We start from the raw sequence: 13,342 nt of genomic DNA on the forward strand, positions 1-13,342 counted from the left end.
CTTCCAAAAATGACCTGAGGCTCCAACCATCAGGGTTTGGCATATTTGGCCTGGTCCTGGTGCATCTTGTAAGCACATAGCAGTGTGCCACCGTCACATCGTACCTGGCTCGGGCAGGAAGGGTAAGAGCTGGGTAAGGACTCACTATGGAGAAGGAGATACGTAAGGGCCCTCTTCCTCCTCTGAGCCAGTCTGTGACTGGAGGTGGTTAGACTGCTCTGGGTCAGCAACTTGTGTTAACACATAATAAAACAAATAAAATAAATAAATAAATAGAATAAAACAAATAAACATAAGAGACCAAGGCAGGAAGATGTTTGAAACAGCAGCTCCCCAAATTTCTCATGGTTTGTCATTCCACTAAATAATGTTCATGTTCTGTTTAATATGAAAGCTGACCACTCTTGCCTTCTGCTCTACCAAAGCTGGCTGCCTAGGAGGAGTTGGCTGCAATACCCAGTACTGTTCTGCTGACCAGCTTCTGATCAAGGCAGCAGATAACCAAAAAGTAAACAAGTTTTTGAGTCTACTTTGGCCTCTGTTCTCTGATCATGCTAACCCAGTTCATTACAGATTGTTCTAGGGAACAGAAGGATGTTCTGTCTGCCTCCTTTCTCCCATAAGCAGTTTATGCCATAGGTAAATTTTTTTCCCATCTCTGTTGTTCATTCTCAAGCCTCTTTCTGTCTCCCTCCACATTTCCTCTAGGCCGACCATCTGTCCAAGCAATCCTTCTCTTTTGCATACTGTTGCATTCTATTCCTTCTCTGTCTGTGATCTATAATTAGTTGTTTTCCTGTTTATACACTCCTCTGGAGAGGGGTATTGTTGAATGTGACTCCTCAGGAAGAGAAACAATGCAGTTACAGCACAAATCCTTTCAGAGGAGTATCTGGTATGAGAAGCCATGCAGGATTGGGTAGAATAGAAAATTTTTTCTTGAGATTAATTGGATACAGAGATCTGAATATAAATCCATAAACCCCCTTAGAGCACCTGGATCAAAGCCAAAGAATACCTAAGTAGGGAAAGAAACAAAGGCAAGGAAATATATGCAAACTTTATTTTGACACTGCATTTTTTTCGTCTATAAGATAAAACCCTTTGGGTTTGGAAGCCTTACAATATTTGTGCCTCTTTGCTCAAAGTACCAGGAGCCGCTGAACATGAATCCAAAGTGCATACATGATGAAAGCTCTGGGAAAAGTGTACTTAAAGACTACTGGGGAGTTCAGTGTTGGTTGATCCAGAAACAAAGTGGTTTTAGTGTAGGAGTAGTAAGGATAAAGCTGGTTCTCAAGAAGTTGGCTGCAGTACAACTGAAATCAGGACACATAAGTACACACAAGCTCACCATGGTGGGACAGTAAAGAACACTAATGCAGTGTCCAGAGAGTGTCTGGCCTGAGGGACACTTGTGCAGCAAATAAATAGAGCATTTCCCATCTTCAAGTCTCTTACAAAAATAAGGAGCTTGCAAATGGGCCAAGGATGGAGGAACAAATGGACTGGCTGTGAAATACAACACACATGCACTAACACCAGGAAAGCTTGATAGCACAGGTATTCTCTGTAAGTAAGAGCTATTTATCATTAAGAAATTGAGCCCTTCAGTGGAGAACACAGAAATCTATGATTTGGATCAAAACAAAAACCTGAATTTTGCTTTGGAGTTTTACCCTTATAACTGTGCAGACAGTTTCAATTATCATATAGAGCCTCTTGAAGACCAAAAGGGAAAAGCCTACACCTGTGGGGACAGGCAATATAGAAAAACTGCTCAACCATGAGAACAAAAGGGAAGGAACAAGGTCAGAAATTGTTCAGTCATGCCCTGAAAATCACTTTAAGAGGAGTTTAAACTCTGAAAAGCAGAAAACATTTTTAAAATAAGTTGCACAATGTCAGTTAGGAGGAGAGACTTCCAGGAATTAAAAAAAAGTTAACTTCATAACAATTTCAGTTCAAAAGGAATGTCAGCAGCAAAACCATGAGCTGCTAATCTATTTGGTGACCAGCAGAACTAAACAAACCTCTACTCTGAGTCAATGAGAGGTTGCCTATGGTATTATGAGATCAAACTCTAATCCTCTTAGCATTTTCCACGGAAAAACTGCCATACTATATGTATTTACACTGTTACATGCATTATTCATATTAAATGCCACATACACACACAAAATATGGCTGTAATTACAACATATTCCTTATAAATTGTATAATTTGAATCCTGTTCAGAAACTGTCCTAATAAAGAGCAAAATACCACTAGGCATTATTTGTTTATGTTCCCTTTATTGTAAACAGCAGAACAGACTGTCTGGTAAAAAGATGTGTATAATCTGGTTAGTATAAAACATTTGTTATACATGCCCACACAAGCCCGCTTCTCTCCTGTATGCATTGATGTCACACTTGTAATTCAGAGGCAAAGTGTAAGGAGGCTGTGCAAAACAGGTCAATTTTAACTCTAGGTCGTGGGGCACAGGCTAGTCAGGGCTTGGCTAAGAAATTTAGCAGTTTCACAGTGTCCCCAAGCAGAAATCTTGCTTTGCTCTTTACACATCTTGCAATCATAAGAAAATGGCAAAATTCTGTAGATTGACCCACTTGACTATTCAGCATGCAACTAAGTAATTTGATAGTATATGGTCATATGCAATAGGATTTTGAAGCAATTATTATAATACATTATTTCAAGGAGAACATCAGTAAACACCAACTTGCTTGCTCCAAATATTTCTGCCTGAGGACTCCTTATTGCACTTCCCAAGCCTCTCTTACCAGGCTAAACATCCACTTTTATCTGTAGAAATTAACTATTCATGTCATCAAAGCCAGTATCAGCTAGCAAGATAGGATATTTCAAGCAAACACTGATGTTCTATTATAATTCTGTAACAAGTATTCTTAAACCTTGTGATTTATTGTATTATGATAATTTTTCTGATTAATTCTTAGTTAGCCTACACTTTCTACTAACACCTGTAGGATTTTTAAAATAATTCTACAGATAAATCAGTCATTTGATGTTAAGTTCTATGAGTTCTTTCTCCTTAAATTATAATAAAACACCTCTCTTTTCCCCTCAGTACAAGGTATTATAAGTATCTCCAAACAAATATCTGTAATATATTTCCACACAAAGATGATCACTAGATTCCAAAGAGAAAAACAGCCAGCATTATACTATGTCGCCTGCCTCTTATAGAGAAAGCATTTCACTAACCATGATAAAATAGCACTTCTTCTGTCTCACCTATTAGATTAGAAGCAGGAATTGCTAAAACAGAAGAGCTAGCTTATTTCATGGTATGGGAAAAACATTAGTAAAAGGCTGCACTATTACGATAAATTATATCATTATTGGGTAGTATAATATTTCAAAGCCCAAATATTTATACAGGTAAATAGATTACTCCACTTGTTTCTGCAATCCAAATACACTTTTCACCAAAAAGAAAAAATCCTATTTTGCTTCCTGGCATTGAAGTATAGTAACTGTTCTGAAAACAGTGGGGTCATGAATTCCCATTTCTTATCAAGCCGTCCCCCTCTCTCCCACCATCTCGCTTGGTTTATTCAGTGGTTAAGGAGTATGCTTCCACTCTTGTTTTCCCTTTTCCTTAATTTTGTAGCAGTGGTGTACCCTTGTCTAGACTCCTATTTTCACAAACCTTACAGGAACATTGTCTTCGAGAGCACTATTCTTCTGCCTATCTCTGTTGAATTTGTCAATGCTTTCAAAGCAAAGAGCCTGAATGGGGTGTGGGAGCATGTATAAAGCCTCACTTTTTTAGGCAACTAGGCTAAAAATGAATTCAAATCAACAATTCTGTTTTTCAGTAAATTTCCTGTGTTCACACACAGATAACCCCCTTCAGATGACTGCATGACAGACACACAGCACATTGACACATCACCATTTCAGAAAAGTAAAGGAAAACCAGTGTAAGAATCTGACATTTTGGTTTGCACACAAGAGAACCATCCACTGCTGGCTGGGAAACTCAACAATCAACTGAGATTCACTTAGCTTGTTTTATTTAATGAATATGCCTTGAAGATTTTTTAGTTTAGGAGGAAAGAACAAGACACTGTCTAAGATCTGGTCAGGCAAGAGTTAAAATTACACTGAGGAAAACTGAGATTCACAATTTAACAATCTCAATATATTATAGAGGCCAAATATCTAGAATATTGTGATTTCAGATCCAGATTTGTTGCCATCCTACACTTTAATCTCCCACACAATCAAATTTAGCCTTCTAGGTTCTCAGGCCTGGCCAGGAGACAGTTCTCTTTTAGATGTTCAGTTATGAGGACACCGGTTTTATGCTAGCCTGAAAGTTGGTAATAATTTAAGATGCACTTAAACATTAAACTACAACATTATTTTTGGCGTAGTCCTTGCTGGCAACTCAAGGCCACCAACCAGAAGACAGACAGAAGCAAAGGAAGTTTACCTAGAGCAGGTTGCTAATGCATTCTGCTACGTCTTGAATGTTGGCAATGAGGAAGGAATACTGTTCTATCAACAACAACGATGCCAGTCTGGTACCGTGTTAAGTTCACAACAAAAGCAAAACAAGTTGTCTTTTGATTCAGATCTCATTACAATTCCAGGGAGGAAAAAAAAAGCAATTTAATTTGCTTTTCATTTGCTTTGAACTGTGTAGGTTTGCACCAGTTTAGGCTTTGCATGATATAGTCAAAAGAAGTAGCCCTTAACTACAAGAGTGAGGTGCTTTGAATGGAAGATCTTTTTATCATAAATGACTAAATTAATGCAGGCTAGTTTGCAATTTGTCAGGAAAATTCCAAGATGAACAACTACACAAGTTTACTCCTTCCAGCAAGTTAAAATGGATGATGACTGTGCAGAAACCATAAAAAGCCATGAGGCTTTGTGTGACTTCACACATCTGAAATGACAATGGACCAAAATCAGCAGCTCATTTTCGCTTTGAGGCTTTTTCCTTAAGATTCAAAAGAAAACCCAGAGGGTGAAAACACACAGACAAAACAGGAACAAAAGTTGTTATGCAACACAAAATGTTAACACTGATATCTTTATTTCACTATTTTCTAAGATACTGTAGATGCCATAGTAACCGTGCCTTAAAATCAGAGTAGAGGTGCTGTGAAAACAGTGCTATATAAAGCTAAAATCCCAGACAGACATTCGTGCTCAGTTGGAAGCAGAACTGAGTCATAGATATGAAACCCTCAACAATACACTCCAGAGCCTGTGATCCAAGGGGACTCCCTTGGAGTTTTGGCTGCTGCTCTCCCTGAAAGAGAAAGGATCACGAGACATTTAAACTACAGAAAGCCAGAATGCAGAGCCATTAGAAGAGAAATAGGCAAGGACTACAGTATATGAAGTGGGGATATTTCTGGGAGTAAGTACTGCATTTGGGATTTATTCTGGAGGTATCTGACCATTCCCCAGCCTCGGATGTATCTCCTCTGAATCAGCACTTCCTCAAACAAAGCTTTGTTTTTACTGATGACTCCCCAGTTAGCTCAGTAAAGTGAGGGTGGAAAGTACTAAAACAGAGGCAGTACAAGAAAAGCAAAAACATGTGATTCCCATTGTTTGAGTCTAAAGCATAAAACAAAAAAGCTGATTCAGATGAATGATAGGGTGAGAGAGAAGGAAAAAGCAAGACTGTTACCTTACAAGGGAAACGTGAGAAGGCAAAGTGAGTTTCAGTAGACACCAGGAGTCAAGAGCCTGGTCTCAAGGGCACAGTTTCTATGTGTGCAGAGCTCAGCATTTCCGTGGTCCAGCTGTGTGATTCTACACCGTTGCACAGCACATTCAAATCTTCAACCTTCATTTACAAGAGGAAAGAAATGCCTGAAGACAAGAGTAAAGAATCATATCCCAGGAGGACAAAACGACTTAATTTCTTCTCTCAGTAACTGGAAAATGGGGAGTGGATGTGCCTCCCTGAAGAGATGATACAAAATCCCAGACAGCAACAGTTCTCTGATCACCAGAAAGATAAATGAGTCTTTGAAGACCTTAGTGGTACTCCATGGAGAGAACTCTGTTCTTATTTCTGTCTCAGTCCCGTGAATTTCACACCAGCAAAAGGATTTAAAAAGCTAGAGTAAAAGGGCAAACTTTCTCTTGGTTGTGGTGCATAAATGGTTTTTAAGTCCCCACTTCCCTGGGGATAGGTTATAATTGCCATGGTTGTGCATGTGGTTAACAACAAGGAGGATCAGATGAGCACAAAAGCTGAGGAAGAGAAAAAACCCTTAACTGATCGATAGAAGAACAAGTTGTCAAGAGTGGAGGCAAGATCTATTTTTCATAAATAAGGCTCTTAAAAAAGCTCTAGCTTTGAAATGATCCAGACTGTCTGCATTAGAAAAGATTACATTTTTATTTCACTCCTTTGACATGTTTTATGAGAAAGATGGAACTATTAAGTCAAAAACTTAAGACTTTCCTTACAGCTCCAAGGAAACAGCTCCTCCCGTAACATCAAATGTCTGCCTATTACAGCATTTCTTTCAATACAAACATTACATGAATTAATTTTATGGCTTCTTTTATAAACCTGTTACAGAGGTAGAAAACACTTTTAAACCAAGCAAGTGAAAAACTGGTAGTTAGCACTATTCCCATAATTATCTTTGACTAAGCAAATAATATGATTATAGGTAACTTACACCCTTTTATAGCAGAATACTCATTTTCAAGAGTAAACTGGTATGTAAACTTTATCCTGATGCGTGGAGAAAATATTTTCAAAAAGGCAATTGGGATAAAATGTTTATCTTTTGGCAGATAATCAGTACAGGTAGTCTATCTCTTGCACATGACAGTCCTCAGAACCATTAATGATATTCCTTCCAATGTCTCACATGGGTTTTCCTGTCAGGGAAAAATGAAAAATTTGTTTGCTAGAATACCTAATCCCTGTTGCTGAGAAGACTTTCAGAAATTCATTTAATATTAGCAGATAAAAGATACCATTAGGCCTTTTTTTTTTTCAGCACATGATCTTTCAGAGAAAAGTAAATACAGACTGAATTTCTTTGCTGTGCAAGAAGGGATGCTACAGCATTGATGGCATCAACAGCAAGGGGAAGGGAAAAGAAAACATCTGGATGTTGCTGTAATTGTACTTGTGGAACAGAGGAAAGCAGGTGAATAAATATTATCTACACTCACTTTGCAGACAGAGTAAATTCTGCAGCCCATCATCCTTATCCACTTTGCCGCTTGGTATATTATGATGTGACAGTACCTGTTCCACAAAAATATGAAAAGAAGAAGCAGGAGTACTTGAAGTGTGCTTTTAGTATGGATTCTTCAAATGCATAAAAACTTGAAATCACAGGGGAAAAAACAAATCTCAACAAAAGATCATGGGAAACTGGTTTGTCTCCAGCTCTGATAACACGGGCAGGGTTTTTTGTCTTGTATAACTATTCAGTTAACATGGTGCAACTGCCTTTTTTTCAGACCAGAGAAAATGCCTCCAAAGTGCTCACCCTTAAGACATAATGGCTCGAGTTAGCCACCAACTAAGGATAATGTACATTAAAAGTCTTTCAAGGAGAAGGTAAAGTCTCCCCTCAATGCCCCCCAGTTTAGTTTGATCCAACTTCCTGCATTGCAAGATTTTTGGCTTACAATTGCTAAAACTTCACCATGGGCAAAGGAGGCTTAAATAATGAAAATGGCACAGTATTATTACCTCTGACTGGCAGGCAGAGGACAACTTCACAGTACTGGAGAGACTGAGACTGAGTAGTTGATGTCTACTTCAGTGGGGGCTTTGCTGCCCTTGCACCACACAGCATTTTTTTCTGTATGGATTCACATAACACACTTTCACCCAGTTCTTGAGTGAGCCTAAACCCATGGTCCTCCTTTATAAGGAGAAGTTGAAGAGGTGTTGACAGAATGCAAAAGTAAGAGCTCAGATTAACTACCACACTTTCCTTTCCTTTCCTCCTATTATGCCTATTTCACTGGTTGCCACCTACAAACAAGGTAACTTCCAAGGGTATGAGAATCTGGAAAACAGGAACAGATACATCATCTTCTCCACTCTTTCAAATTTAGGCATTGCAATGTGCTTGAAATCAGCCACAAAATGCCAACACATAAAAACCATTCACATTTTGAAAATGTCTTGGTTCAGCTATCTTGATAGTATTGATTTAATGAAACATTAAGGAGCTTTTTTTTGGAAGAAAAATTAGTGATTTTACTTGCCAGAAAAAAATTTCAATTTTTACAACATAATTAAATGTTTTTAAAAAACTTCTTGTACTATTTAACATCTGCACAATTTTAGCAATCAAAAAATTCAAATCCAGTGATACAAAATGGCCTTGAACTCTGTCACAGCAATAATCTAATATAAAGCCTTGCTTTCCAGTTATAATTTAGTAGTAATTGCAATGCATAACTATACAGGAATAAAGTAGATACTGTGCAGACTAGCAGCAGATCCAGCAGGGTTTCAGATATTTAGAGAGATGGCTTTAAAATGAAGGCCATTACAATGTTTAATTGCTGTCCCAGGCATTTTCTAGTCAAAGAGATTGTATCATACAGGAAAGACTGGCATGGAGATCTGCTGATGCAGAAGTTAAAGACAAAAATATCTGTCAGAGTCATAGAACCTGTCCACTAGTTGCTCTCAACGTGAAAGTGGAGAAAACAAAGTTAAAATGCTGCAGGATTTTCTCTGTTACTCACTAGAAAAAACACAGAAATTTCTACTAAAAAAAAAACACTTTTCCCCCCAACCAAATGTGGTGATGCCAGATGCCCTCCAAAGCCTCTCTCTCACTCTCCTCCTCAGGTGGACAGTGGAGAAAAAGATGGAAGAAATCCTAATGGGTCAAGATAAAGGCAGTTTAATATAAGCAAAAGCAAAGAACAACAAAAGATATACTATCTAATTCCATCAGCAGGCATTGTCCATCCACTTCCTGTGAAGTAAGGCTTCAGTATGTGCAGTGGTTGCTCCAGAATACCACCAACATAACAACATATACTCCCCCACCTCCTCCTTCCTTTTAACTTTTATATCTGAGCAGATGTCATATGGTATGAAATACTCATTTGGTCATTTTGGGTCAGCTGTCCTGGCTATGTCTCCTCCCAAGATCTTGCCCACCCCCAGACTACTGGTGTGTTTGGGGAATACCGGGGAGACAGCCTTGGGGCTGTGTGAGTACTGCTCAGCAACACTGACTTCTGGGACAGTAGGGACAAATGCCAAGGGCACATCCTCTTTCTCCAGAGCATTACCACCCCAAAAAATGCTCAATCCCAAAACACATTCTACAATACATAGATCTTTCAAACCTTTAGGTTTGAACTTTTCCAAATGTTTTTGAGCATTTTTCAACCATTCTCACCACCACCTAACTCATTCACTCTTTATGGCACATAGCATCCTGTGCCATAGTGCTAGCTGAAGGTATTACTGGATTTCTTCTCCCCTAGGGACATGGTAAAGCTTTGAGACTGGAATACATATTTGTGTTAATACATATATGGAGATGTCAAAGGCTCAATCTTATAAATATTGATAGATAACACTCACAAATTCAGCACTGAGTTAAGCTTTCTTTGCAGTTTTTAAGGTCGACCTCTAATATTCCTCTTGAACAGATGTAATTTTTTATTATGCTTAAATATTATTTCCCTATTTGTAGTAGAAATAGCATCCTGTATTAAACTGGTTTTTAAGCTAAATTTTTGTACAAACTCTAAAAAAGTCTAATCATACTAGTTTTCTCCTTGTTGAGTTCTACAGAACTTAGAAAAAAGGCACAACATAAAATCCCAGACTCTGAACGTATATACACATGGATAAACCATATTACACATGTTTACAGAAAGCAAGAAAAAAAATTTCTTTTCCTGCCTACCATCAAACTCAGCTCACCACCACTTTTTATTCATAATGTGTAGCATGAATTGACAAAACCCAGTATTCAAATATCTCTAAAGAAGCCCTATGTTGCAGCACTGAGCTGATATTTTCCTGTTAGACATCACAAGAGGGTACCACAAAACTGTCTTGAGGGTAGTACTTCTGCGAGCAAGCAAGACTGGGTAGCTTTCGTTGTTTAACAACAGAGGAAGGTAATTTTATAGACAAAACCCACACACTCAGTTCCCCTCCTTGCAAAACCTTCAGTTTGTTTGTAACAACTACTCAAAGGAGAACTATTTACGACCTTCTGCCAGTCATACACCGGTTCAGATTTGGCCCTGCAGGAAAGAGCATGACAGTCTTTAATTACATCTGGAGTTTATATGAGTTCATGTGTTAAGGTTTAATAAGTTAACTGGCATTTTTCCAATTATTATTATCATTTACCATCTGAAAGCACATTGGTAAGCTATATCTTCTCTTCTTGCCTGTGCACTGCTATACAATGCTTAATAATATCCCTACAATACGAGGAAAAGGGTTTTTTCATTAGGAACATCACAATTTTGTCTTCTGTACTTTATATGGTTCACACTTTCAGTATCCTTGAACTCCTGGCTTTCAGCTAGAAGAGAACTCTAAGTTCTCCCGCACCCCACAGTAAATGCAGCTCTGCTGCAACACTGATACATTTCAAATACAGTACAGCTCAAAGTAGTGAGAGAGACTGCACAGCTAAAGGATGACTGCTCCATTCAAAGTCTTCCAAAGCCATGCTGTGGGCACTCCACCATCATCCATGCACCCAGTGAGGGAACACGCATCCCAAACTATGTGCCTGGAAGGCATTTCCCTATGTGTGAATTGTAGCTGCCATGCAAGGACCTTGAATACATGTATCACTTGCTTCATTACACATCCTCAGTCAGAGAGCTATTTTCAAGGCAGATGTAGTGATCCAATCATTCTTTTCCATTTCCTGTGACTTTGTTCTCCAGGAAGCAAAACTGTACTCTGTAAGAGCTGATGGCATACACAGAGAGTGTGTCCTGTGTGTAGAACTAACCACTCTGTAGTTCTTTGAGTCTTTAACAGCAAACACTTTTACTGAATCCTTGCTGAACTGGGACAGTAAGTCTTGTTAATTGAACAAAGGAAATGACTAGCAAATATTTAGATGAAAAGTATTTGTTTTTTAGGTAACTGGCAAATCAACATAAGGAGAGTTTTTGTTCTGATTTCTATCTTACTTTAGAAATATTTCCAGTTACCCGTGAGGACACAAATGCAGAAAGCAACACAAAAGGAGCCCTCTCCTGAGACCAGTAGAAAAGTGCATGAATCAAATGCTATTGATAACAAAAATAGGTGCAGAAGAACTAAGCCCTCTGAGAAAAGACTTTTTATGCCACAGGGTCAGACAAGATATAATGTTAGGAGTTAAAACCTAGAATAAAATTATACATTTGCCTCTTGTATAAAACTACATTACTCCAAATAACTGTTAGGTGGGGACGCAGATGCCCACAGGTTCCAAGCAGTCCACCAGGTTCAGCTCTTCTTTTCCTGTACACCCCCACACAAATGCTCCAGGCACAGGGAACCTGGCTCACAGACAGAGTGGAGAGGCTTGTGATCAGGATCAAACATCTGTTCACCATATCACTGCATCACACAAGGTATGCATGTGCTTGTCCTATCACCTGATAAGAGATGATCCATCCCACAACCAAATGAAGACCTCTTCTGTTATATTATGATCCCAGGCCCCTGCTCTATGCCCAAACATCCATGTACCCTGGCTATGTGACCAGAGCCTGTATTTAATTACGTGATGTATGTCAGCATTGATTTGACATCAGAGCCCATGGATCAAGTCTGTCAGCTCTGGTCTGGACGCCAAATACCATCAGATCAGGGCATCATGCAGACATTTAGATGGTGGAAATGGAGCATAAAATGACAATTTGGATTGGTCTTTGACAGGGTAGGGGCCTTTGAAATATAAGTGATTTTTAAAAGGGACGATTTGCATCCAAAAAAAAGAAGAGATTCTACCTAACAATGTTGCTGTGACTAGCTCAAGGTCTTGTTCCTGGAAGTCCCTAATTTGCAGAAAGGAGGTAAGACATTTTTCCTATCCTACAGAAAGACTGAGGAAAGGGACCTGAAAACCTTTCAAATGCACACAAATCCTGCTGCAAAGAAAAGGAAACAGTCTCTTTTTCACAGTTACAGTGGGGAGGACAAGAAGACGCAGGCTTAAACTGTTGTAGGAAAAACTTGTGTTAGACATTAGAAAAACTCTCAAATGCTAAGGATGATGTTGCAAAATATACCACCTATGGAGGTTATGGGCATTCATGACTGGAGGCTTTGAATAATAGGTTAAAAAAACATCTTTGGTGGAACAGTTTAGATATAGCTGACACTGCCTAAGGAGGAAGAAGAGGGAGTCCAGATTAAAATTTTTTAAATGCCCCCAGCCCAAATTTTCTATGATTTTCCTGTGGACAAGTTATCCCTACATCTACCTGCTTAATTTTCCCTTTCTGTAGCTCAGCAGTTAATTTGATCTTGTGGAAAGGAGCACATAGCAACCCTAAGGCACAAGAGACTTTATCTGGGATAAAGTCATAAGTAGTTGGGGAATTGGGGAGCACTTTCTTTATTACAAATGTGTACACATATGATTACATTCTCTTACCTCCAAAGCCAATGTAAATAGGTAGAACAGTATCAAAGGACTTGAGTATCCATCATAATTTTCATTTTGCAAATGGGAAATGCAAAGCACAAAGGTCTGAACCATCTGTAATGACACAGCAAGTTGTCAAAATGAGCCTGAAAAATGGATTTCCTGGCTCCTCAAGTGACCTATCTGATGGACTACACACTCCTCCTGCTCTTGCTTGCTCTCCCTGCCTTGCCTCCCTTCCCCCAGCAAGCCGTACAAGAATCGCAGCATTTCCTCATAAAAGTCTTGCCTGCAGCTGGGGGAAGTGAGACACTACAATAGTGTCGGTAGCCTGCTGTAACAAGAATACACATCACAAAGATGATCATTACCACAGGGAAAAAAAATAACAACTAATGGATTTGCACCTTGCAGAGCCATTCTTAGGCTGTTAATCCCCATCTCCTTTCTTTAACTTGCCTTTTTCTGGCTAACCTTTTACAGAAAGACTCTGTTCCTCTACCAAGTGATAAACTATAAAAATACAAAAGAGAAGACAGAATAAATGACATACTACTGATAAAGAACAGAATTGTTCTTTATACAAGTGCAGAAGAATTCACAAGCCTTTGCAAGCGAAGTGTTACTCCAGTCCACTGTGCAAAAGGAGTAGCCTAGCTCAGCATTTGCAGGCAACGTTCCTAAGGCTGTAACTTTAGCTTGTAGGAAATCAGAAT

The 13,342-nt window shown here is 38.9% G+C and overlaps 1 protein-coding gene across 4 annotated transcripts in view; it reads right to left on the reverse strand.

Moving 5' to 3' along the window:
* The window catches only part of RPS6KA2 (ribosomal protein S6 kinase A2), a 258,165-nt gene that overhangs the window by 158,960 nt on the left and 85,863 nt on the right, over positions 1 to 13,342 (reverse strand). Inside the window, exon 3 of one of the 4 annotated variants that reach the window (XM_029961602.1) lies at positions 10,376 to 10,449. The exons of the other annotated variants lie outside the window; for them this stretch is intronic. Within the exon in view, the coding sequence (XP_029817462.1) occupies positions 10,376 to 10,390 (15 nt within the window). The 5' untranslated portion in view covers positions 10,391 to 10,449. The remainder of the gene's footprint in view (positions 1 to 10,375; positions 10,450 to 13,342) is intronic. 4 annotated transcript variants of the gene reach the window in all.

The sequence above is a fragment of the Manacus vitellinus genome, unplaced genomic scaffold (assembly GCF_001715985.3).
Source record: "Manacus vitellinus isolate BGI_N305 unplaced genomic scaffold, ASM171598v3 scaffold_37_pilon, whole genome shotgun sequence".
Lineage (NCBI taxonomy): Eukaryota > Metazoa > Chordata > Aves > Passeriformes > Pipridae > Manacus > Manacus vitellinus.